This window comes from Cynocephalus volans, chromosome 9 (genome assembly GCF_027409185.1).
Source record: "Cynocephalus volans isolate mCynVol1 chromosome 9, mCynVol1.pri, whole genome shotgun sequence".
In the NCBI taxonomy this organism is placed as follows: Eukaryota; Metazoa; Chordata; class Mammalia; order Dermoptera; family Cynocephalidae; genus Cynocephalus; species Cynocephalus volans.
In genome coordinates, this window is record NC_084468.1 from 2687572 (window position 1) to 2712583 (window position 25012).

Genomic DNA, 25012 nt, shown 5'->3' on the forward strand with positions numbered 1-25012 from the left:
TTTTTCTGCTTTGTGTTTGTGTCTCACGTCTGTCCTCAGCTATGCAAACATCTCTTGAGCTTATCCCTCCCCATGTTTGCAGAGATGGGGTAGGGAGGCCCTTCCTGGGCTGCCTCAGGTCAGACAGGAGACTGGGGTTGAGTGGTTGGGACTTTGCACAAGGAGCAGTAAGACAGCAGCTGTCTTATCCCACAGCTGCTGCATTTCAGATGAGTCTTGTGCCTCCACAGCCCGAGCTCTTCTTGGAGCTCTGGCTTAACTAGGCTCACTTCACTGGTAGCCTCATACCTTCCTCCCCAGCCCCTAGGAAGGCTCATGCTTGAACTCCACCTGTGGGCCAACAGTCAGTCAGTCACCCTTGTTACTTGTCAGCTTCCAGAGTTTTGTTGACACCTATGTGAATAATGCTGCTGTGACCCTTCTCGTACGTGTTTCTGGGAGCCCATGTACAATTTTCTGTTATGGGTACCTTGTAAGCTGGTGTCTCCATCCTGTTTTTTTCTGTCCTTGTAAGTTTATGTTTTTACGACTTCTTTACATGATTTTTGGGAGGTTTCTGGGTAGCAGAGGTTCACATGTTCAGTCCAGCAAGTGGGATCAGAGACTGCTAACCTAACCTCTGGTGTATTCTCATTCTCAAGATTACCTGTCAAACACTGGACTCCCTAGACTTTGTGGGGTTTTTTCCTGATATACAGTGTGCAAACAGGACGGTGCATAAATCATAAAAGTGTACCCCTTGCTGAATAATCACAAAGTGAACTTACTCTTGTAACTGCAATCCAGGTTGAGAAATAGATTATTACCAGAAGCCCCCTCATGCTCTTTCCCTACTGCCCACTTCTTCCTTCTCTCCAAAGGTGATCACTGTCCTGCTTTCTAATGCCATAGAGAATCTGTTTTGAAATCCTGTGTACGTAGAATTGTATATGTATTCTTTTTGTCTGGTTTCTTTTACTTAACATTAAGTTTGTGAGAGTCTTCCATGCTATTGTGTGTGTTACTAATTTATGTAGTTTTCATAGCTGCATAACATTTCACTGTATGAATATATCACAGTCTATCCCTGTATTGTATCTGGACATTTGAGTTGTTTCTAGTTTTGGGCTAACGTGATTAATGCTGCTGTGAACCTTCATGTGTGTGTCTTTTGGAGCACAGGTACAATTTCCTTTTGTGGGTACCTAGAAATGGAGTTGCTGGCTTATGTGGTATGTGTATCTCAACTTCAGTAGGTACTGCCAAGTAGCTTCCTCCATGGTTGTACCCGTGTCCCCTTCCCTCAGTGATGCAGGGAACTCAGCTGCTCTGTGTCCTCACCAGCACTTGGCAATTGTCGGGCCTTTTAATTTCAGCCATTCTGCTGAGTGTGTTCTGGCCCCATGTTATGATTTTAATTTCCATTTCCGTTCCCCAAAGTACTCTTGCTTCTAATGTTTAATGATTTATGCATCTTTTCCCTTTTGAAGTGCACTTAAAAATATGCCATGCATGTATTTTGAAGAGTGGATCACTCCACTCTAAAATATAGTGCGCTTCCTCTCTGTCATGAGAAGATTTCAAGCCTAGTCTAGGTAGCTCCCATCAGCTGCCTTCTGGAAGACGTTCTTGGGACTGTGGAGATTTAGACTTTAGAAGGCCCCTTGGAGCTCTCACATGAAATTTAATGGTTTATTATTCCACATTGTTTAAATTCACAGTGGGCTGACTCTTTATAATGCCTAGCTCTCATTGTGCTAAATCTGGACTAATATAAAATTATTCTTAATTTGCTTTTTCAGTAATATGTATGTGTGTCTTTTCAGTAAAAGGAGTTCTTTAAGATGCTAATATCTTTTCTTGCAGCTAAAGAAGTTTGTTCTCCAGGTGTTGTCTCAGGGAAGAACTGGAACCAACATGCCCCTGGGGGAGTATGGGGCTGGGGCCTGGGCCTCTGCCACATGGGTTCCTGAGGTCTAATCTGTAAATTCTGGTTTATGCTAATTACACTGTTAAAGGAGAAACTTATTTTTATTAATTTTTTGTTTGTTTGTTTGTTTGTTTTGGCAGCTGGCTGGCACAGGGGTCAAACCCTGGACCTTGATGTTATCAGTGCCACGTTCTAACCAAACTGAGCTAACTGGCCAGCCTGAGGGGGAGACTAATTTTTATTTTTATTTTTAATTTTTTACATTTTTAAAAATACTATTTTATTTGCATAAAGATATTTTGTTGAGCTATTTTTCTAAAGGAAGTGTTTCTAGAACCTGGAATTTCTTTTTTTTTTTTTAAATTTATTTTGTCTATATACAATGTGGTTGATTATTGGGGCCCATTACCGAAACCTCCCTCCCTCCTCCCTCTCCTCCCTCCCACCCACCACTGTCCTTTCTGTTTGCTTGGGGAGACTAATTTTTAAATCAGTTATACTGGTTTAGTAGTTTCCTGCTCATTTTCCTGGGCATAGCCATAACAGAGCTCCTGACTCACAGTCAGTAATGCTTAGTGCAGGCTGAACAATTGGGGTCAAGTCATGGGTCAGAACATAGTTTAGAATAATGGGAAGTGGATGTCCTTGAGTAACATAATTGCCAAACTAATGCAGCTAGAAGTTCACCCCTTTTCATTCTTTGGGTATTTTTGCTAAGACACAAATGGCCATTGTAAGAATTAGAGCGCCTTCTCCTTTGGATTATCCTGGAGGTCCAGTGAGAAAGTTTCATTCTCTAATTTCTTAGGAGAACAGTTGTGGGTAGTATGCTATTCTACGCAGTTGAGTTGCAGGTGTTTCCAGTCCTGAGAATGTCTCTAGGTGACATGTGCAGCCATCTTTTAGGCTGGGACATTACTATAGTTGGCTAGTACTCATTTCTCCTTAACTTCCTTATTTGTCTCTTTATTTTTTTGCTATCTTTATTTGACATAGTGTCATGTTACTGACCCCGTCCCCCAATACTGTGGGTATACCTTATCCAGAAGCTGAGGCCTCTACCCTCACAGAGAGGACATAGATGCTGAGCAAGTCCCTAAATGCGGGTTATAAAAGAAGTAAATAGACTATGTATTTGTAAACTACTCTTAAATATCCCAAATTTGGGGTGCTTCCTTTCAGCTAGAGGAAAGAAATCTCAAATTGTTTATAATTTATGTTCTGCAAGAATTTGGAGCTTCTGATTCAAGTTGTTTTATGAAATACAGGGTAAGCTTCATAGGAGCTTCATTTTTTATCTACTTGGCATTTTGCTTCCATAGGTTCTGCTAAAGGCTTTCATAGCGAATCTGAAGTCAAGCTCCCCTACCGTTCGGCGGACGGCAGCAGGAGCAGCAGTGAGCATCTGCCAGCACTCCAGAAGGACGCAGTATTTTTATAGCTGGCTACTAAATGTGCTCTTAGGTAAGGTGGGGGTGTATGAGGCAGCATCTCCAGCATTTACTCAAGATGGACCTTTGAAACTCTTTAAATTCAGAGGATCCTTTGGCTTCCAGACCAGGCCAGTTGGCACTGGCTGACTGGAGAATGTGAACTGTGTTGGGGTTGCCACGAGCCCATGTGAGGTCTTTGTGGCCGTGCAGATGTGACCATACCCAAGTATATCTTGCCGGGCAGTGGGTGAGGGCCAGCCTGCAGCCCCACCCGCCCTCCTGGGCCGGCCCTCCTTCTGTGCTGGCTCTGACTACAGGCCAGCCCTCCTTCTGTGCTGGCTCTGACTACAGTGAGGCTTCGGACTGCACCTCAGGTCCCTGTAGGTTCTCTGTAGGTCAGCTGACCGTTTCTCCTATTGTATGGTTAATTAGTGTTGTTGTGGAAATCAACACTAGCAAGTGCTGAAGTGATCACGTGAACATCTGATAAGAAATAGCTGTCTGGCTTTCAGATGCAGTAAAACTCATTGTAATGGGCCTTGCCAAGTTAAGGACATTATTGTTCTGTAAAGCCCCGCCTGGATTTGGCCACATGGCATCTTCTTTCACTGTAACGTTTATGCCATCTTTATCCTTCACTGCCAGCCTTAGAACAGGCTCTCCTGTGGATCTCTTACAAGCTAAGTGGTGAATCTCCAAGCAGAGAGTCGGATGTAGGTCAATCTTGTTGCTGCCTTTATAGGTCTGCTGGTCCCTGTCGAGGATGAACACTCCACCCTCCTGATTCTTGGTGTGCTGCTCACTTTGAGATATTTGGTGCCCTTGCTGCAGCAGCAGGTCAAGGACATGAGCCTGAAAGGCAGCTTCGGGGTGACACGGAAAGAAATGGAAGTCTCTCCCTCTGCAGAGCAGCTTGTCCAGGTAGGAGCCACATGGCTTTCTCTAGTCCCTCTGCATAAATGACTGATGTTCAGAGAACCAATTCACTTGCAAGAGAAGCAAAATATTTTCTGTGCCTGACTTGTTTCACTTAATATAATTCTCTCGTCCATCCATGTCATTGGAAATGGCAGTATATAGTTCTTTTTTATAGCTGAGTAGTATTCCATTGTGTAGATATACTACATTTTCCCTGTCCACTCATCTGATGATGGACATTTGGGCTGGTTCCAACTCTTGGCTATTGTAAAGAGTGCTGCGATGAACATTGGGGAACAGGTATACCTTCGACTTGATGATTTCCATTCCTCTGGGTATATTCCCAACAGTGGGATAGCTGGGTCGTATGGTAGATCTATCTGCAATTGTTTGAGGAACCTCCATACCATTTTCCATAGAGGCTACACCATTCTGGCGAGACTATTAAGCAGGCATGGGCAAAGTACAGATACTTTTAGATATGCAAGAGCTCAGTTTACTTTTCATGTATGCTTTTTGAAAAAAATTATTTGAAGATGATTCTTCAAATGAGAAATAAATTTTGAAAAGGAGGAAGCCCTGAAATCTAAGAAATGAAGTAACCTAGGAACGTGATAAGGGCAGTTCTGAGATGATGGTTGTGAAGCATTCAATGCAGATTCAGAGCTTCAAGAATTCTCTATAACAGACAGTATGATTAAAAAGCTGGGGAAAGGGCACGCATGTATGTATATTGTAAGCAAGGTGGGGAAGGCAATTAGTAACTTTAGGAAAACCAACCAGATTTATAAAAGAAATTTCACTCAACTATGAAGCAAAGTAAAATGCAGAATACTTTTAAGCAAGTTAATGTATTATAATAAAAGAATCCATTTGACCATTACCCTTGGGACGTTCTCTTTTAAGCGACAGATAGTAATAATGAAATATTTCTTTCTTTTTTGGTCTAGTCATTTAATAGGCTTTGCAGTGAATAATATTTATGTACACATGATGAGATGCATACTGTTTGTTTTTAATCAAGTTTTTAGACTCAACTTCTAGGTAGAGCACCTAAGATTTAAACAGTGTTACAAAGTAGCATGTAAATGTTGTAAAACTCCACAGTATAAAAGCAGTACTGTTGCTGATAGCATTTAGGAGGTGAAGGGAGGGTGGGTGCTGGTTTCCTTATTAAATAGGGAGAAGTCAGGAGATCCTTTGCTTAAAGTGGATGCCTTAAGAAACCAAGGTGTAAACTGATTACCTGGAGCAGAGGTCCACAACTGTTTTTGGTAAAAGGCCAGAAAGTAAATATTTTAAGCTTTGCGGGCCATGGCGTCTCTGTTGCAGCAACTCGTCTCTACCATCGTAGCCTGAAAGTGGCCATAGACAGTTCATAAATGTGGCTGTGTTCCCGTCAAACTTTATGTACAAAAGCAGGCACAGGCCAGACTTGGACTATGGACCGTGATTTGCCAACTTGAGATTTAGGGTTAAGGAGTAAGCACCAGAAGAACTAAAAACAAACGATTAAAGGTAACTACCTGAGTGAGACTTTTACTTTTTATCTTATACTCTTCTACACGGATTCTTTTTTTAAATGTATTATTTTTGGGTTGGCAAACTTAGCAATTATAGGATGCCAGTGAAATTTGAATTTCAGATAAAAATGAGTAATTTTGTGGTATAAGTATCAATTACATGGGACATATCGATACAAAGTCATTTGTTTCTTATCTGAAATTCACACCTAACTGGTTACCCTATATTTTACTTGGCAACTCTAATTAAAAGGCAAAAGAATAAATTATGTTCATATAATGTTATATGGTATTAAAAGCACTAATAAAATTTGACATAATGCCTTTATAATATTTGGCAAGTCTTTCTCAGCGGGGACAATGATTATTAAATATTTTCTGGGTATTAAATGTGTGTTGAACTGACTCCACCCCAGCCAGCGAGTGTGTTGGGCTTCACATTCCCTTTTCCAGTCACCTGTTTTGGTGAATGGAGATCTCATTTAACATGCTACTGCTCTAGTGGACACATTTTGTTTATTTTTAAGGAATTAATATAACAATGAAAAGAGCATGGGAATTTAGAAAACAACATGGAAACTAATGATTACACTGATAGAAATGATAGAGAAATTTTTAGGGGGAGAAATTAAGGCATAAACTGATAAAAAACCAAAAAAGTAAATCCTAGGACACATTTAAAAAACCATGACCAGGGCCAGCCCCATGGTTCACTCGGGAGAGTGCGGTGCTGGTAGCACCGAGGCCGCGGGTTCGGATCCTACGTAGGGATGGCCAGTGTGCTCACTGGCTGAGCGTGGTGCAGACGACACTGAGCCAAGGATTGCGATCCCCTTACCGGTCAAAAAAATAATAGTAATAAAATAAAAATAAAAAACCATGGTCAGAACACCTGCGTTTCTGTGTCTCTAGGTTTATGACCTGACCTTGCGTCATACACAGCACCAGGACCACAACGTCGTGACGGGAGCCCTTGAACTCCTGCAGCAGCTCTTCAGGACCCCCCCGCCTGAGCTCCTGCAAGCTCTGACCACGACAGGCGGGATTGGGCAGCTGGCGGTGGCTAAAGATGAGTCCAGTGGCCGCAGTCGTAGTGGGAGTATTGTGGAACTCATAGGTAAGTTATTAGTAAGGTCTGTTCTTACAGTTAACTGTGCAGTAATACTGGTCACTCTGTACTAGTCACAGGCCCTGCGCTGTGCCAAGCAATCCACATTTTAATTCCTTGCAAAAACTTGTAGTGTAGGTATCATCCTTATTGTAAAATAGGAACAGAAAGTTTAGAAGTTAGGTGGTGGAATGAGGCCAGCATTTAAAGCCCAGGTTCCTGATTCACTCGCCCTGACTTGGCTGCCTCCACGTGGCATTCCAGGTGTTGCAGAATGAACACATTAGGGCAGACACTTCTGGGATCTTCGCAGTAATTTGCCGGAGGTGGTATCTGCAGTCTTCAGAGGGATTTTAGAGTTCCTTTTTGCCCTCTGGGTCCTTTTTTCCTGCCCTGAGTTTAGAAAATCCCTTACATTCCCAGCTGTACCCACCACCTTTGCTGTCCAGTCTCTGTTCTTTTTCTCCATTCTCTTGGGGGTTGGGCCTTCATTCCATGATGGGATGCTGCCCTAGAGCTCAGGGGGCCCTGTCTCTAGGCCCAAGAGTTGCGCTTGGGAGCAGGAATAGATGACAGTCCCTGAACCCCAGCCGGTAGACAGGTCTGGCTCGCAGCAGGCTTTTGATAAGCTTTTGCTGACTCTGGGCCTGCCCTAGGCCACTGCGGTGTGGGTGACTGAGTGCAGTGTGTCTACGGTGTGGCCTCTGCTCACAGCTTTGACAGACTAGAGAGAATTTGCCTGGAAGTCTAAATTACTGCCTTGTGTGAACAGAATTGTTTGCCCAAACCATAAGCAGAAAATGTTAATATGCCTGTTCACTGTCCTTTGCACTGAAGAATTCTTTTTTCCATGAAATGCATTTTTTACAAATAACTAGTAGAAATAGTCATTTCTAATAGTTGTTTCTGCTGAAAATTTATACCTGATTATTAGTTGACCAAATGATCTGAAATTTCTAATATTTTTAATTTGGCTTTTTAAATGTAATTTATTTTAGTTCTTTTAACATTTTAGGTCATATCTTTAGAACTGTGTATTAGAGTGTTAATGTAATTTTCATATTGAAATTAAATTGTTCAACTGTGGTGTTTAAGCATTTCCTATGGAAATATGGAGATGTTCACATTTCCCCTCTTTTTAAAGTTGAATCAAGCTTTTTGAAGATTTTTTAATTTCTTCTAGATTTTAGCAGCTTGTTACTTTACTTTTATCTGTCACTTTCTGTGATTTACAGCTGGAGGGGGTTCCTCATGCAGCCCTGTCCTTTCAAGGAAACAAAAAGGTGATTATTTCAGGAATCAGAGTCTTGTGAAAATCTTAACGATTTTTCTGTATTTCCTTAATGCATTGGATTCTGTGTCTATTATCTCTTCTCCGTAGAGTGATTCTGTGTGTAAATGTTGCTGGAATCTGATAACCAGACCTAAGTAGAGTTCTGTTGGGTGGTTTTAAAAATTGCTTCTGTATCAGAATTGCTTTGTCCTAAATTTTTAATGCTTTAGGTAAGGGGTCAGAAATCTTTTTCTGTAAGGGGCCAGAAAATAAATATTTCAGCCTTTTAGTGTCACAGTCTGTTTTGCAGCTATTCAACTCTGTCCTGTGGTAGGAAAGCAACTATAGAAGATAAATACGTGAGCTATTGGGAGTGGTTCTATTTTACAAAGGACACTTACCTTCCGAACGGATTTTGTTTAGCATTAGTTAGGAATATTATTAAATAGCTTCTTTTGTTTGTTAAATTATTTTAATTTGGGCCTGGTTATCATTTTTCAGCCATATTAACTCTTACTATCAAAGTGTTCTAATACAGTCAATTTTTGTTAAATCATCGTGTTTCTGATATAATCTGATAGTTTGGGTACGCATTATCACTTTGCCATACCAATTATTTTCTTTTCCAGTATGGATTTCCATAGGAAAAATTGCTGTCATTTTCTATTTTGAAATCTAAAAAGACTAATCCTTTTTGTGTCATGCTTTGGGTATTTAATTGAGTGCCTAATGCCTGATACTATTTGCAGTACTGAATGGGATCCTAACAGGAATAACATTCTGGCCTTCACTGAATTAGGTAAACATTTCCTAGAAGAACTTGGAATCAGTAATATTTGGACCATCATGTAGTGTGGGATAATCAAGTTTGAGATTTTAGTGAAACATTGAGATAGTTTAAAAGCCAAAAGGTTTCTAGGAAAAGTTAACCTCTATGTTTTTGAATTAGGAGAGATTCTCGAACAAATGACTAAGTTACACTGATACTTGTTTGTCTCTTACTCACTTTTTCCAGTGACAGTGAAAAAGATGACTGATTCACATTGTTGAGAAGAGTTGTTTTGTATTCTTCTGGCTAGGACATGCGATATATCCTCAATCTTTAAAAAAATTTTTTTTTCATTTAGAGCTGTGGTTTTCAAACTTTTTTGTTGTAGCTGTAGGATATTTTTTTTCAAGTGAAATCTGGCAACACTGTCCAAGTACAAAAGATAGATAAAAGCAGAGTTGTTGTGTTGGTGTAGGATTTGGGTGAGACGTGGTGGTCGCCTGGAGTCTTTTCTCCAGTAACAGCTCTGCCCCTGTACTTTTGAGGAACTTACCCTGGGGAGGGCTCTGTGGAACGTATTTGCAAACCACTGATTTGGAAGGTAGAAACTGCTTTCATTAAGATCCGATTTTACCATTTTGAAATTTTGTTTTATTTCTCAACATAAATAACTTGCTCTGTAATAAAGGACTCTTTCATTTAGTAGATATGTCAAGTTGCTGTGTTAATTTCATCTAGATTTTGGGTTTCCTTTGCTAAGTTTTTCGTGCCTTTAATGTTGCATACTATGAGTTTATAGAAATTATTATACTTCTGACCTCTTCTTTGAAGAAGATCATTATATTAGAAATTGGAGGGAGATTGGCAATTAATTATGTAGATAGTGTCATTTAATGACATTCATATGTAATGTTGTCATAAGGATTTAATGAATCCAGTTAAATCATATTGACTTTTGGTTTCTATAATTTTGAACATGAAGTATAGAATGTGTCTATAGAACTTTGCAAAAGAAATATTGTTCCATTCTCCTAGATCATTCGGTGCTTGAGTTCTGATTGTTAACCATAGAATCTAGAAAATTAAAAGATAACAAAATGAATGTGACTTTTAGATATGAAAGTTTTGTATATAAATTCTGATGTGTCCTTGGAGATAAGGCGTGAATATTCCAAGGGCTAATAAAATTGGATTTTTTCAGCCATAACTTATTGCCATTTTTAAGATTAAATAGTAATGTAAATTATTTAACAGTAGTAATAATCTAAATCAATAAATATTGATAATAAAATATTTTGTGGTTCAGTTTGAGTCATTGCTTTTAAATTTTTTATCAATTTTAATAGTGTTTAAAACATAATATCTCTGCATTCCTTGTGTTTAACACTCTAGAGGTATAAAAATACTTATATGTGATGATAACTATGTGAGGGTAAATTAAATATGCTTATGACTTTCAGTTTAGAATGTGCATTTATTTGATTTTTAAAGTCCTTATTTTTAGCAAACTTAAAAGTAATTTTGCTGCATTATTTACTAGGCAAAGTGCTCTTAGGAGAAGAAGAAGCCTTGGACGATGACTCTGAATCGAGGTCAGACGTCAGCAGCTCAGCCTTTGCAGGTAGTTCTCGTTAGTGGCTGGCACTCCTGCCCCTCCTGCTGCACCTCTGCAACGGTGCTCCTGGGGGCAGCAGTGCAGCCAGCTTGCCCAAATGATGGATAATTAGGGCTTTTGTTATAATGTTTACTTTGAAATGTGTGTCTGTGTGTGCATATCACATATTTGCTGTTTTTGGTGGTTTAGGGCTGTTTTAATGTTAGGTTTATACTCCCTGAGCATGAGTCTTTTTGCGTAGGGGATGGTGGGTAGAAAAGTCTCATGAATTGGAGCCGCAGCAGGAAGCGACCTGGGCTCTCCAGAGCGGAGCTGGTTGGCGGGGGGCAGGTGAGGGCTTTTGCCACACCCCCCTGACATCTGCACTCAGCCCGGCAATGACAAGCCACTGCTGGAAGCCCCCTGGTCTCCCTTGTGGGAATGAGGAGGGTGCCACAGTCCTCAATCCCTCCCCTTCTCCTTACTCCTTCCTCCATCCCATTTCCTTCCCCTTTCCCCTCACCCCCTCCCTCCCAACTGCTCTGCAACAACATCATAGAATGTAAAAAATAAATATTAATATAATTGCATTTTCTTTTAAGAAAAAAAGAAAAAAGAAAAGTCTCGTGAATTGGATGGTCGCGGTGGAGGGAATGGGATGAGAATTGGCTATGGATGATTTAACTTGAAAGAATCTTCCTTTGTTTACATGTAGTTAGTTAAATTCCTTGTGTGCTTTATAAAAGATGAGTATTAATTTAAGACACTAATAACTGGATTAAGTAAGGGTGGTTTTGGTAGTATAATCCTATCCAAAAGAGTATTTTAAAATAACTTCAAATAAGGATAAAACATTTTGGAAGGAAAATGTGAATAATTCCAGTGATAATTATTTACTCATTTATTTTACAATATAAAAATAAAAACTTTTTCCTAATTATGAAAATAAAAAGTTAGCTCCGCACAAAATCACCATTCCCAGAGTAGCATGAAGCTAAAGTGCTCACCAACCCAGCTGCCCTAGAGGGGCCCATGCCAGCAGCCTGTGCCGGTCTTTTTGTAGTGATTTTCATGTGATGTTTTTTGTTTATAAATGGGAATTTAAAGACTAAAGTACGAAAATGTGGTATAAATTTGTCCCACAGGAAAATAGGACAGTATTAGAGATTTTGAACAGTGCTTGGAAGAGGCAAGCAGCTCTCATAGAGACATGGAATTTACTGTCTTTTCTGACTGCTGCTTGCTTAGAGGACCTGGGCATTTGTTACCCCTGATCCTCATGCCCCTGACCTGGCTCCTCTGCATTGCAAACGTCTTTATGTGTTGCTCCAGCCAAGGCTGGAGTAGTGGCTTAAGAATTTGAACTTCAGTTTTTATGGTAAAAAACCATTTGAGAGTAATCATAGCATATAGAAAAAAATGTGCTGATTATCCTTATTTTATTTTATTTTTTGGCAGCTGGCCGGTATGTATCTTTATTAATATGAGTACTGTAGTTAGCAATTTGAATAATGTTTGAAGGATGCACTGCTCTCCTGCCTTTGACGTTTACTAGTTCTTGTTTTCACTGTATTTCAGGATGTTTTGCTGTTGAAACATCTGATGACAGTGAACTTTTGTCCCTGTTGAATGGTTTATCTGGCCATTTGGCTAATGAATATTTCTGTGTCTTCAGCCTCAGTGAAAGGTGAGATCAGTGGAGAGCTGGCTGCTTCTCCGGGAGTCTCCACTGCTGGGTCTGCAGATCACGACATCATAACTGAGCAGCCACGGTCACAGCACACGTTGCAGGCAGACTCGGTGGATCTGGCTGGCTGTGACTTGTCGAGTGCAGCTACCGACGGGGACGAGGAGGATATCTTGAGCCATAGCTCTAGCCAAATCAGCGCTGTCCCGTCTGACCCTGCCATGGACCTGAACGATGGGACCCAGGCCTCTTCGCCCATCAGCGACAGCTCCCAGACCACCACTGAAGGGCCTGATTCAGCTGTGACCCCTTCAGACAGTTCGGAAATTGTAAGTGGTCAGTGGGGCCTGTAGTCTTTCTGAGCTCTTCCTGCAGGCCCAGACCTGGACCTTCTGCTTATTCTTCTCTTTCTGTCTGACCCACTGATAACAGAATGGAGGTCACCAGCTCAGGCCATTGAGACAGGGCTTGGCCTCCTCTGGTACCTTCACTGCAGGAAACAGCTCAGTGTCTTTCATGTTGAACATGGAGGTCAGAGATCGGATTAGTTGATTATAGTTCATAACTGTCATTTATGACCTTGTTGGGCCCTGGTTAAATAATTATTTTTAAAAACTCTTAAGGAACCTATTATTAAAAGGTCTGTGGGCTTAATGAAATGTGATTAATAATATTAATACTGTGCATTATTTTGAGCACTTTTTGACTTTTCAAAAACTTTTGCAGCGTATCCCATTTTATAGCAGCATGGATTTAAGTACCTCTAATATCAATGAGTTAGTAGGCAAGGAATGCCTTAAAGATAGTCTACTTAAAAAACTTGGTACCAGTACGTACTGAGTTTTATACCCCATTTAAAAAAATTTTTGCTGTTGTTGTAAAATGTACATAACATAAAATTTACCATTTTAACCATTTTTAAGTGTATAGTTCAGTGGTATTAGATATATTTAAATAATGTCATGCAACTATCACTACAGTCCATCTCCATAACTCTTTTCATCTTGTAAAACTGAAACTGTGTTCATTAAACAATACTTTCCATTCCTCCCTCCCTCAGCCCCTGACAACCACCTTTCTACTCTGTGTCTCTATTAATTTGACTACCCTAGGACCCTCATATAAGTGGAATCATACAGTATTTGTGGACTGTATGGTCCCATCTCTGCTGTTATAGTGTGAAAGGAGCCACAGAGAGTATGTAAATGAATGAGCAAGACCGTGTTCCCTTAAAACTTTGTTTATAGAATAGGCAGAGGGCCGGGTTTGGCCCACAGGTTGCAGTTTGCTGCCCATCTTCTGGAGTGTGTGCATGTGTGTACAGGACATAGGATAATCCAGTAATCAAATCAAGTAGATACAAACGTAGTCAGATGTTGATAAATGCTGCAGAGAAAAATAAGCCAAGTGGAGGGGAGCAGGAACATCCTTAGGAGAGACAGCTCAGTATGATGGTGAAAGGTTTGGCTGGGGGAGCCTCCCAAGGTGAGGATTTTGGCTCTGCTATTTACTAGCTGTGTAATCTGGAGCAGTCATATCCCACTTTTGTCTCAGTTTTCTCATCCATGAAAATGAGGATGTTAGCAGTACTTGTGTCATAAGACTGCTGTGAATATTAAAGGAGGTACTATGTGTAAACACGATCCTGTGTGTTCTAGTAAGGTAGTCAGTAAATGTTGTTTATTATTATGGTGGGAATTGTCATCTTAACCTGTTGAACAGCAAAAAAATTTTTTTATAAACCCTCTGGAGGTAAGGAGTTGGAGGAGAAGTTTGGAATCATTTTTAAAAATTATATTGCAATAGAAATATTTCAGTAATAATTTGCTAGTGGTTTAAGAATCCATTGCTCAGTTGTTCAGGTCAATTACACAGGAGATTTCAAGTGGATGTGAAACATTTTGCGGTGTGCAATCATGACCCAAGCTTATGGCTAAACATGTGAAACACTGCCCAAAATGTAGTGGAGTCAGTCTTAGCAGTTTAGGAGATAACCTGTTGTTAGGTTTTTATCTAAAAGTTGTCCTCATTTCTAACTTACTGTAAAATTTGTTTGTGAAGACAAAGATTTTGGGGGAGCTTTTTCCTTTTATATATCAATAAGAGAAATTTCCGGATTGGAATTGCTTTAGAATTTTTAGAAATAATTATAAGTTTTTCATAATGTAGTGATGTGTGATCAGTAAGCTTTTGGCAGTTTCTACACATGCGGTATGTGCATTTGAATAAATGACCTGTGTGTTTTGTATATAAAATATCCTCCATGGTATTTGTAGCTTTGCCTTTACCTTACTGTGTTGGAGGACTTGTCCCTTGGCAGTCAAACTTCAGAATCCTCACAGCTCTCCTTGAACCACATAGGTGTTAGATGGTGCTGACAGCCAGTACTCAGGCTCGCAGACTGGACAGACACAAGATGAAGATGAGGAGGTCGCAGGTCTTCCTCCCGATGAAGCCTCGGAACCTTTTGAAAACTCTTTAGTTGGTACGTTGACTTCAGGTGCACTGCACAATTGTCTTGTGAACCTTGGACATCTTAATTTTATCTTCGCTTTCAAGAAGAAATCTTTTGATATGTTTGTTTTCTGAATTATAAATAGCAGATGAAGGTGACAGGAATGATCATACTTTTTTTTGATCTAAATCCTGTACTTTCTGGTTATGTTTGTGTTTTAATTAGAAACTTGTCATTTAATCTCCATTTCTCTGTTTTTGTAGCCCTTCAACAAGCACATTTGTTGAAAAACATGGGTCATAGCAGGCAGCCTTCTGACAGCAGTATAGATAAATTTGTATCAAGAGATGAAGCTGCTGAACCAGGTGATCAAGAAAACAAGGTGAGGTATTTGGGCATGGGACATCTCAGCATTTCTGAGTTCCTATGAGGGTTTAAAATCGCCCTGGCTACTGTCTACTTTATTTTTTGCTTTCTCATCTCTGAGCTTTTTTATTTCCCATTTGGATCCTGATCTCTTCTCAGGCTTTCTCAAAACTCTTTTCTGCCTGTTCAGGAGCTGCCCAAATCCTTAAGCATTGCCTGAGTTCTGCCTCCTTTGAGAGTCCTCCCCAGACAGATCTGTCCTGTTCAGAATGCTGCCTTGTCTGATATTTTGGACCATTCATTTGATGGTTGTGCGTGGCCTTGCAACATTTCTTGTTTTTATTCTGTTGAACTGTTTTAAAAATCTCTCTTTATATTGTTTGCCTTTTTACATGTAAGTGTACTGTCTTCCCAGTCAATTTTATTTCCTGAAGGGCAAGGAACTCATAGTCCCATGAATCAGAATTGCAACCTCCAGCAGTTCCTTCCAGGCCCTCATTGTACTTGGCCTACTCCCTCTTGCCTTGGGCTTCCCCCAGACTCTTGCCTTTGCCTGAATAGTTTCTTCTTGTTCTGTGGAAGATGGCTTGTGCTTTACTTCCCTGAACCTTGTCTCAGCTGCCTTCCTGTCCAATGTGCCCTCCCTGCATGATGAGCTCATCCCCTGCCACAGTCCTGTCACCCTGTGTCATACTGCCTTTTGTCTGTTTCTGCTGTGCCACGGTCTCTTTGAGGTCAGGCATGTATATGGGCAAAGAGGCATCTCTGTGTCATCAGTACCCGGTATAATTGCTGCTCTAGAACTATTTGTTGAATGAACTAAAAAAAGAATGTATGGGTTCTTTGCTTATATGACAAATAAGTGTCAGTTTCTCTGTCTTAGCCTTGCCGTATCAGAGGAGACATAGGGCAGTCCACTGATGACGATTCTGCACCTCTTGTCCATTGTGTCCGCCTTTTATCTGCTTCATTTTTGCTAACTGGGGAAAAAAATGGTAAGTATAGAAGGACAGGTGCAGAGTTGAAGAGAGTAACTTTAGGTTTCAGAGGTCGACTTGGTGCCCAGTTTTTGTCTTGTTATAGCAGAAGGAGTAGAAGATGGGGTGAGCTCTGGTTTTCACTGACTGATGGGAGAAGGGAGGAAGGGATGGGACATGTAGTTTACTTGGTCTAGTTTTATGTATTTGAAAGCTAAATGTCTGCTGCTTTGAGGCTGAAGGTGGCCGGTGGTCTCTTTGCAGCGCTGGTTCCAGACAGGGATGTGAGGGTCAGTGTGAAGGCCCTGGCACTCAGCTGTGTTGGAGCAGCCGTGGCCCTTCATCCGGAATCTTTCTTCAGCAAACTGTACAAAGTACCTCTTGACATCACAGAATGCCCTGGTATGTTACAAGTTCACAACTTTTTCCTCAGGTTTTATCATTGTTTATTTTTTTATTTTTTTATTTTATTTTTTTGTCTCTTTTTCGTGACCGGCACTCAGGCAGTGAGTGCACTGGCCATTCCTATATAGGATCCGAACCCGCGGCGGGAGCGTCGCCGCGCTCCCAGCGCCGCACTCTCCCGAGTGCGCCACGGGCTTGGCCCTTTATCATTGTTTAAAAAAGGATTTCAAACAGTGCTGGCTGTTTAGTTTTAGAGCAATGTGTTTCGAGTGTGTGTGAGCTGTGTGTAGCTCTCCATAAAACACGTAAATAGCAATGTTGTTAGTTTCATGGACACCCTTTGGATGCTTTGTAGCTGAAACACACAAAAATAGAAATCTGGGAATATAAGAGCCAGTTTACATACATATTCTATTTATACCAAAGTATGAATTGTGCACAGGTAAAATTGCTCCGAGTCACACTCAGCCAGGTCAGGTGTTCACATTCAGAGATCAGTGGGAACTGAGACCCGCTGAGGTGACAGCAGACCCGGGTCTCCTGCCGCACACACATGCATTATGTAGTAGCAGTGATCCTCCCACTTTGGGCAAGAGAGCAAACTTGTGCTTTTGAGTTTACATTAGATAAGTGTGTAGTAGTTTGAGTTTTTCTAATCTTTTCTTTGAAATGAAATATCGGAGTTTTGATTATTGTCTGACAACCTGGAGTTATAATACAGAAAATCTGTTGTATTGAGGGGATATCAGCAATCTGATGAATCTAGAACCCTTGAACCCTGAAACACTTTGCCACTTAGGGTTATCGTAGCTAAGTCGTTGCTTGATTTGGACGGCCAGCCCCCACCTCTTTTTCTCTTTCCTGAGAATTAAGCTTTTGCTTTGAGTTAGAAAGTTGAGGGCAGGGAACTGTGCGCTGACTGGACACTTTGTCTCCACAGAGGAGCTTTATGTCTCAGACATCTTGAACTACACTGATCACGGGGACCCACAGGTCAGAGGAGCCTCTGCCATTCTCTGCGGGACCCTTGTCTCTTCCATCCTCAGTAGGTCCCGCTTCCACGTGGGAGACTGGATGGGCGCCGTGAGAACTCGGACAGGTAACGTCCAGCTTTTCAGTAATGTCTTTTCAATGAATCATTCCCAAGTTTAAGTTTACGTGAAGATGTTTGTTGCTTGTTCTTCTGGTAAGGAAATACATTTTCTCTGGTGGACTGCATTCCTTTGCTGCGGAAAACTTTGAAGGATGAATCTTCTGTTACTTGCAAGATGGCTTGTACCGCTGTGCGGGTGAGCATAATTTTTCGTGGCAACCATTCCTTTGACTAGTGGGCATTTTACCATTGTCACAATAGAATTGAGCTTAACCTGAAATATTTCCACACGTTCTAAAGCTATAAACAGTAATAGACATATGTGTATCTATCATTCAGCTTTAGAAAGAAAACATTGCCAATAAAGTTAAACTTAATAAGCTTTAGTTTGTTTTAATTCTCAGAATATTTGTTTGAAATACACCTTTTTCTAAAGGATATTTTTAGAAGTATACCTTGCCATCATTGTGTAAAGTTTGTTGAATAGAAAAAAAATGCCTGTATTAGGCCTGTCAAAAGCTGAATTAAAGGGAGCCTTAGGGACTGTTTAATCAGCCTTTGTTTTTTGTATCAGGTGGAATAGCCTCAATTCTTTAAGTGATAGCATGTTGAACCTTTACATGTCCACTGGCCCATAAGTTATGACCAGCCAGTCAACAGTAGTAAAAATTAACCAGTAAAAATCAAAACAAAAACAACCTGTAATTGTCAAATTTGTGAGATACCTCCCCTTTTTAAAATTTCACGGCCTGACAGTAATTTTTCTTTAGTTCCAAATGTTTGCCAAGTGTCAGTCAATTGTGTCTTTTCTTGAGCAGAAGGAGGTGTGTTGTCAGCACTTTGTACGCTGCTGCCTAGAGTCAGCATGCCTCAGTCACATGGGCGATGGTGCCTGTGTGCCAGAGGCTGTAGGGAGGGATACCGTGGAGGTCCTGTCCTGGTCCCTCACGCATCGCAACACACAGTGACATTCGCAGGGTGATCCTGGGCGGGGTTCCTGTCCTCACCCTGGCTCTGGGATTTATTTCAGGAGTGGTGGGAGGGCTGTGTGGCATGGTCTCCCTCTTTACCACTGATAAATGTTCTCAAAATTGTTGTTTGGGAGTTGGGGCTATGACACAGGCAGAAGTGAGAGGAAGAAAGTCAGTCATGTGAAAGGGACACATTTACTTTTAAATTTGAATTTGCTGAGATAAAGTATGTATATACCATAAATATTTCTGAGAGATGTGGAAAAAATGCAAGATCCCCGTTGCAGTTAAAAATACAAAACAGGGGCCGGCCCCGTGGCTCACTCGGGAGAGTGTGGTGCTGCTAGCGCCGAGGCCGCAGGTTTAGATCCGATATAGGGATGGCCATTGTGCTCACTGGCTGAGCGTGGCGAGGACAACACCTTGCCGGGAGTTGCAATCCCCTTATTGGTCAAAAAAAACCAAACACACACAAAACAGATGTGTGTGTCAGAGTGATGTCCTAAAACCATCAAGATGTGGCTCCTGAGTGAGGCTGAACCTGCTTCCTTCTTCCACGGGCCTTGCTTTTCAGCACTGTGTCATGAGCCTCTGCAGCAGCAGCTACAGTGAGTTAGGCCTGCAGCTGATTGTCGATGTGCTGGCTCTGAGGAATAGTTCCTACTGGCTGGTGAGGACAGAACTTTTGGAAACTCTTGCAGAGATTGACTTTAGGTAAGTGAATCAAGTTCATTAGGTTTAATGAACTAAAGCTCAGAAGTCTGAACAAGAATTGAAAGTCCCGGGGTCACTTGGTTCAATTAGTGATGGTTATCAAGTATCCTGTCCATCAGAAATCTGAGTGGTTTAGGTAACTGATAGTGATTATCTCCTGCCCAGTGGCTTTTTGGTAGACTCTGTCCTATACTTAGAATTTTTCTTTTTCTTTCTTTCTTTCTTTATTTTTTGGCTGGCTGGTACAGTGATCTGAACCCTTTGACCTTGGTGTTATAATACTGTGCTCTAACCAACTAAGCTAACTGGCCAGCCAACTTAGAATTTTTAAATATAGGTAGAGAGTGGATTTTTCTAACAGTCTTAGTCACTTAAGAGTTCTGGGTGGTGGGAATAAAAGAGCTCTGAATTTTTTTTACGTTTGTCTTGAACTTTTAAAAAAAACTTAGCTTATATAAATTCTGCTTGTTTAGAAAGAAAGTACTTGTGTTAATACTGAACTTAGGTGAGAGAGTTTATTTGTATTTTGTTGTAATTAAAAAGTAACTTTTGATGTATTGTAACTTTAATTTTCTAAGAGTAAGTTTTGGTTGGAGATGTTTTCTTTCAATACTATTTTTTAGAAGGGAAATTTACCTTTATTATCCAGGTGTTTTTTTTTTTTTTAATCTACCCTTCATAGAGACCTTGTGTGTTATTTTATTTAATCCTCAGAACACCTTTGTGAGTCAGGGCTTATTCTCACCTCACGGATAGGGACACTGAGCATGGGTGGGTGAGCAGCTGATCAGTAGGTTGGGGGGACCCCCTCACCTCTACTGCTTTGCAGTCTGCTCACCTACTTGTATGATATGTGTTTGAGCTAATTCTGTGGGGGCACTTAGAGTCTTTTGAAATGGTAGTTTGTTTCGAATAAAAACAATTTAGTGAGTACGATCTTACGGAGTCCGAAAATGTGAGAGGAATGTAAGTTCTATTTATTTAAAACCGTTAATCTTTTTTATGATTTTGAGTAAGTGCTGCCTCTGTGAGCCTTCCCGGGCGCCTGGGTTCTCCTGCCTGAGCAAGCGTCCTTCACTGTCACAGCTGCCAGAGCCCTGCAGGCCGGCATTGAGCGTTTGCTGCCTAACGCAATGATTTCATTGTTAAATGCATTCTTTCGTTAGGCTGGTGAGCTTTTTGGAGGCAAAAGCAGAAAACATGCATCGAGGGGCTCCTCATCATACAGGGGTAAGCCGCTAATGTGTTTGTGGGCGGGGCTTTCCTAATAGTCTGGGATTTCTCTGAATGCATTCGTTGTGTTTTAGACTTACTTCAGACTTCATAACATGGAAGTTTGTGATTATATGGTATGAATTTAAGACTAGCAATCTTGACTTATTTCTCACTAGCTTCTCAAAATATCTTACATACAGTCTAGTCAAATACAGAGATTGTCTGTTCTTGTGATCCTTCTCTCTAAAGCTTTTAAAACTGCAAGACCGGGTGCTCAACAATGTCGTCATCTATTTGCTTGGGGATGAAGACCCCAGGGTGCGACACGTTGCTGCTGCGTCCTTAATGAGGTATTTATCAGTGCTTTATCTCTGCTCACCTTGTTGGTTGGAGTACTCATGGTGTGAGAATGGAAAGAGAGAAGAACTCAAAGGATAGGGGGCAGTATTCCGGCATCTTTTGAGCTCATTTTCAGCCATTCTGCTTCTAAGCTATCCAAAAAAAAATTATTCATTACCATAAGAGTCTGCAATGATAATTAAAAGAAAAAAACCCAACAAAATACCAACCTTCCACTGTAAAAGTAATGTACTTTCATTGTCGGAATTTTGGAATATAGAGAATAGCACTAAAAAGAAAATAAAAATCACCTTTAATTCTAACACTTGGAGATAATCATTGTTAACATATTGCTGTATATCCTGTGTATGAGTTTCTTATTCAAAATTGGGCCAAAATGTACATGCAATTTTGTAATCTGATAATTTTCACTTAACATATTATTAGCATTTTCCTTTTATCAAATACTCTTCTAAAACAGGCCATTTTTTTTTACTATGTGGTTCTGATGTATTTTTACATAAATATTAATATAATATTAAGTATTCTTTGATTTAAATAATGTTGCCGTGAACATTATTGTACATAAAAGTCTGCATATGATTTTTTTTCTGAAAATTAATTCTTGGAAATTAAGTTACTGGGCCAAGCTTTTCAGTTTTTTTAAAAAAAATTTCTAATAGCTTTATTGAGGTACAATTTGTATCCTTTGAAATTTACCCATTTTGAGTGTACAATTCAACGATTTTTAGTAAACTTATTGAGTTGTGTAACTATCACCACAACCCAATGTTAGAACATTTCCATCACCCCAAAGAGGTCCTTTGTGCCCATTTGCGATAACTGCCAGCCCCAGCCCCAGCCCCAGGCAACTGCTCATCTACTTTCTGTCTCTGGAGATTTCTCTTTTCTGGACATTTTATTTAAGTGGGATCATAGTGTAGATGGACTTTTGCACTTAGTTTTTTAGGTTCATCCATGCTGTAACATGTATGAGTAGTTTGTTCCTTTTTACCGCTGAATAGTATTTCCTTATATGAAGAATACATATTTCATTTATCCATTCATCAGATGGTGGATATTATTGTGTTCACTTTTTGTTACGGATCATGCTACTGTGAATATTTGCCCACAAGGCTTATGTACATATATGTTTTCACTTTTCTTGAGTAGATACCTAGAAGTGGATTTTCAGTAATTTTTAGTATTCCTGCTACCAGAATAAGATTATGCCTAATTCTTCTCACTAATACCAGTATTTCAAAAAAAAGTTAAGAAAGTGTCAGTTGTTTAGGCAGAAGTTGGTATTTCTTTTTTTAAATAACTTTTATCTTGTTTTAAAAGTGATATATGTTTACTGAAAAAAAATTAGAGAAAATATAAAAAGGAAAATAAAAACCTTTGTAATGAAAATGCTGAAAGAAGACCAAAGTTACATTTGGTATATGTCCTCTTAGTTTTCTTTGTTGTAATTTGCATTTCTTTGATTTCTTGTGAGGTGCACTTTTTCATTTACTTAATTGGGTTTGTGTGACTTGCCTGATCAAAGATTTTGGAACTTTACCATTTTCTGCAAATGACAGCAACTTATACCCTAGAAAAAAATTGTATTTGTGACAGACTCTCTGTGGAGGAGGAGACTTCAGTTAAAGATATGGGGGTTTGCAAATCAATGAAATAAAATAGTTGTTTCTGAAAGTATGAGTACATTTAGGCAAGATATGTACTGAGTATTGAATGCAGAAATGAGTCCTTCTGCTCCTTCAGGAACATGTTACCCACATCTTGCTTTTGAGTTCAGTTTAGATTTGTGAGGAGTGTCAGCTGGAGCTGTGCCATCTGGGAGTGGATGGGATGGTTTTGCAGGCAAAATTGCAAACATGCTTAAGGACAGCAGCTGGCATTCAGATCTGCTCCACACACAGTACTCTCTGTGAACAGTGGCTTTATGCATCTGTTGGTGTTGATCAAATGCTTAGAAAGAGAACTTTCAAGGTTGGTTTTTAATTAAAGCATTTAATTGTGTGTAGAGAAAAGTACTTAATTCCATGACAGGCAGAAAGAAAGTACAGCACCTAGTTATATCAGAGTGGGCGTGTCAGCCTGAGGTTGGAGATGCCAGCTCTGAAAAAGGGAAGAAGTGTCTGTGGCCTACAGGGGTTGAGGCTTAACAACCTTAGGGAGAAGAGTGGTGAATCACAGGTAAGTTTCATATGCTTTCTCATGTAAATCAACTGTACTTTTATCTAGGCTTGTGCCAAAGCTGTTTTATAAATGTGACCAAGGACAGGCTGATCCAGTAGTGGCTGTGGCAAGAGATCAAAGCAGTGTTTACCTGAAACTTCTCATGCATGAGACGCAGCCTCCGTCTCACTTCTCTGTCAGCACAATAACCAGGTATACTGACCCAGCGGTGTCCACGTGCCCTTTCCTGATGCCTTTCTTTTGGCTTTAATTTAAAATGTTTTATTTTCTAGAAAAAAAGCTTTAGATTGTGATGTTTGAGTTGGTTATTTTCCTTTGATAGGATATTTATCTTTTTCAAAATTGACCACCTCTGTATTGAGCCCTACCACGGTCACATAATGGTGACATTGTAAATCTTTTAATGAGTTCATTACATTCCACATACTGACAGTTTATTTTTGTGTATGACTCTTGTATATCATCTGAAAACTTGACCATTAAAGATTTTCACTTCATTTGTGTTACCTTTGAAGAAGATGGTGTTCTATCACATCCATTGATCTTTAGGTGAGTGGGCTATTGAAGAGTGTTGGTGCTATTTAGGGTTACCCACTAGTTCAGTGATTTGCATTGATTACAACTCACATTTGTGGTGAGAGCTTTTGAACACAGTTCCAAATGGCTACATGTATCCCCTCCTCATCTGATGCTCAGTGAGTAGAGCAGAAATGCTTTAATGATGTTGTAATTTTCTTTAGAATTTTAGTTTGCAGAGATTGCAGAAGTGATAATAAGAGTTCTGTTCTTTTTAGCTTTCTTTTAAATGTTATTTCAAAAATTGGTTTTATACGATACTCTCTTTTCTGCTGAGTGGCAGTGTTTTTAAAAAACTTGGACTAAATGACTTTAAGCTATTTAGTCACTTGATGCTTTTTTTCTGAATTTGAACTCAGCTTGTCACATTTTGAAGTCATTATTCCTAAATAAATGTCATCTTTTCTCATGTAAAGACTGCTTAAAAAAACACATGGAGATAATTTCTTGGCTGCCTTAATATTTTCATCTCACAGACTTTTAGTTGTTTAACCTCGGAAATGGCATTTTCTGGGCTGGCCCATGGTTCACTTGGGAGAGTGTGGTGCTGATGACACCAAGGCCAAAGGTTCGGCTCCCTGTGTAGGGATGGCCGATTGGCTCACTTCAGGGAGCGTGGGGCTGACAACACCAGGTCAAGGGTTGGGATCCCCTTGCCGGTCATCTTTAAAAAAAAACAACAAAAAACTGGCGTTTTCTCTCTTTGAAAAGATGCAGGATAAATATTCCTTTAAGATAAATAGAAACAGTGTAAGAGTATTTCATTATTGAGGAATTTGACAGGCTTAGACTAAATTACTGTTTCTAAATGTCATTTCAGAAGATGAATGTTTAGATGCCAACAGAGATGAGTATAATATTTCATTAAAGGAGTGGTTACTAACTACTACTTTGAAAACTTTCCCGGTTCCAAACTTGAGCTAGCCTCTTAACATTCAGCTGTGTTGACTTGGTTCTTGCATGTTTGCTGCTGAGCTGCCTACTCTGTGAGCTTACAAGTGAGAAAAAGTCATATTCTTCTTAGTTTTGTTGTTTAGTGTCTCTTGGACATGACACTGTGAAGGATGTAAAAGTGAATCAAACATAAACCCTGCGTGGCTTCATTGAAACAGTTGGGGAGTCAGCATTTATGTGTAACTGTAATGGGTGTTAGAAATGGATATGAGGCATGAATGGAATACAGAAAAAATGCCACGGGAGCTCAGTAGTGGAGAAAGGAATTTGTCATGAAATCAGGAGTAGCTTTACGAAGCATTAACTTTAACTTAAAATTTGAAAAGTGGATGGCTTCCAGCCTGTGGAGATTGTGGTGAGGCTGGGAGGAGAGCAGTAGCTCAGTGCTGCAGCCGAGGTGCTTGGGGCGGACTGGAGGCGGGGCCGTGCATTCAGCCCTTTTTACAGAGTAACGTCCAAACTGATTTCCAGTCTTTCTTTAATTTAACAGTCAAGACTGCTTTAACTTCTTTTAGCCTGTAGTCTTAA

General features: G+C 40.1%; 1 protein-coding gene across 3 annotated transcripts in view; it reads left to right on the forward strand.

The window, feature by feature from the left end:
- HTT (huntingtin) overlaps positions 1–25012 on the forward strand; it is a 136866-nt gene that overhangs the window by 34863 nt on the left and 76991 nt on the right. For all 3 annotated transcript variants that reach the window (XM_063108535.1, XM_063108536.1, XM_063108537.1), the window contains exons 7-22: positions 3232–3373; positions 4085–4263; positions 6696–6900; positions 8127–8174; positions 10474–10554; positions 12203–12543; positions 14576–14699; positions 14933–15051; positions 15919–16030; positions 16277–16414; positions 17358–17516; positions 17609–17706; positions 19056–19195; positions 20362–20425; positions 20660–20760; positions 23000–23146. In XM_063108535.1, the coding sequence (XP_062964605.1) occupies positions 3232–3373; positions 4085–4263; positions 6696–6900; positions 8127–8174; positions 10474–10554; positions 12203–12543; positions 14576–14699; positions 14933–15051; positions 15919–16030; positions 16277–16414; positions 17358–17516; positions 17609–17706; positions 19056–19195; positions 20362–20425; positions 20660–20760; positions 23000–23146 (2198 nt within the window). The remainder of the gene's footprint in view (positions 1–3231; positions 3374–4084; positions 4264–6695; positions 6901–8126; positions 8175–10473; positions 10555–12202; positions 12544–14575; positions 14700–14932; positions 15052–15918; positions 16031–16276; positions 16415–17357; positions 17517–17608; positions 17707–19055; positions 19196–20361; positions 20426–20659; positions 20761–22999; positions 23147–25012) is intronic.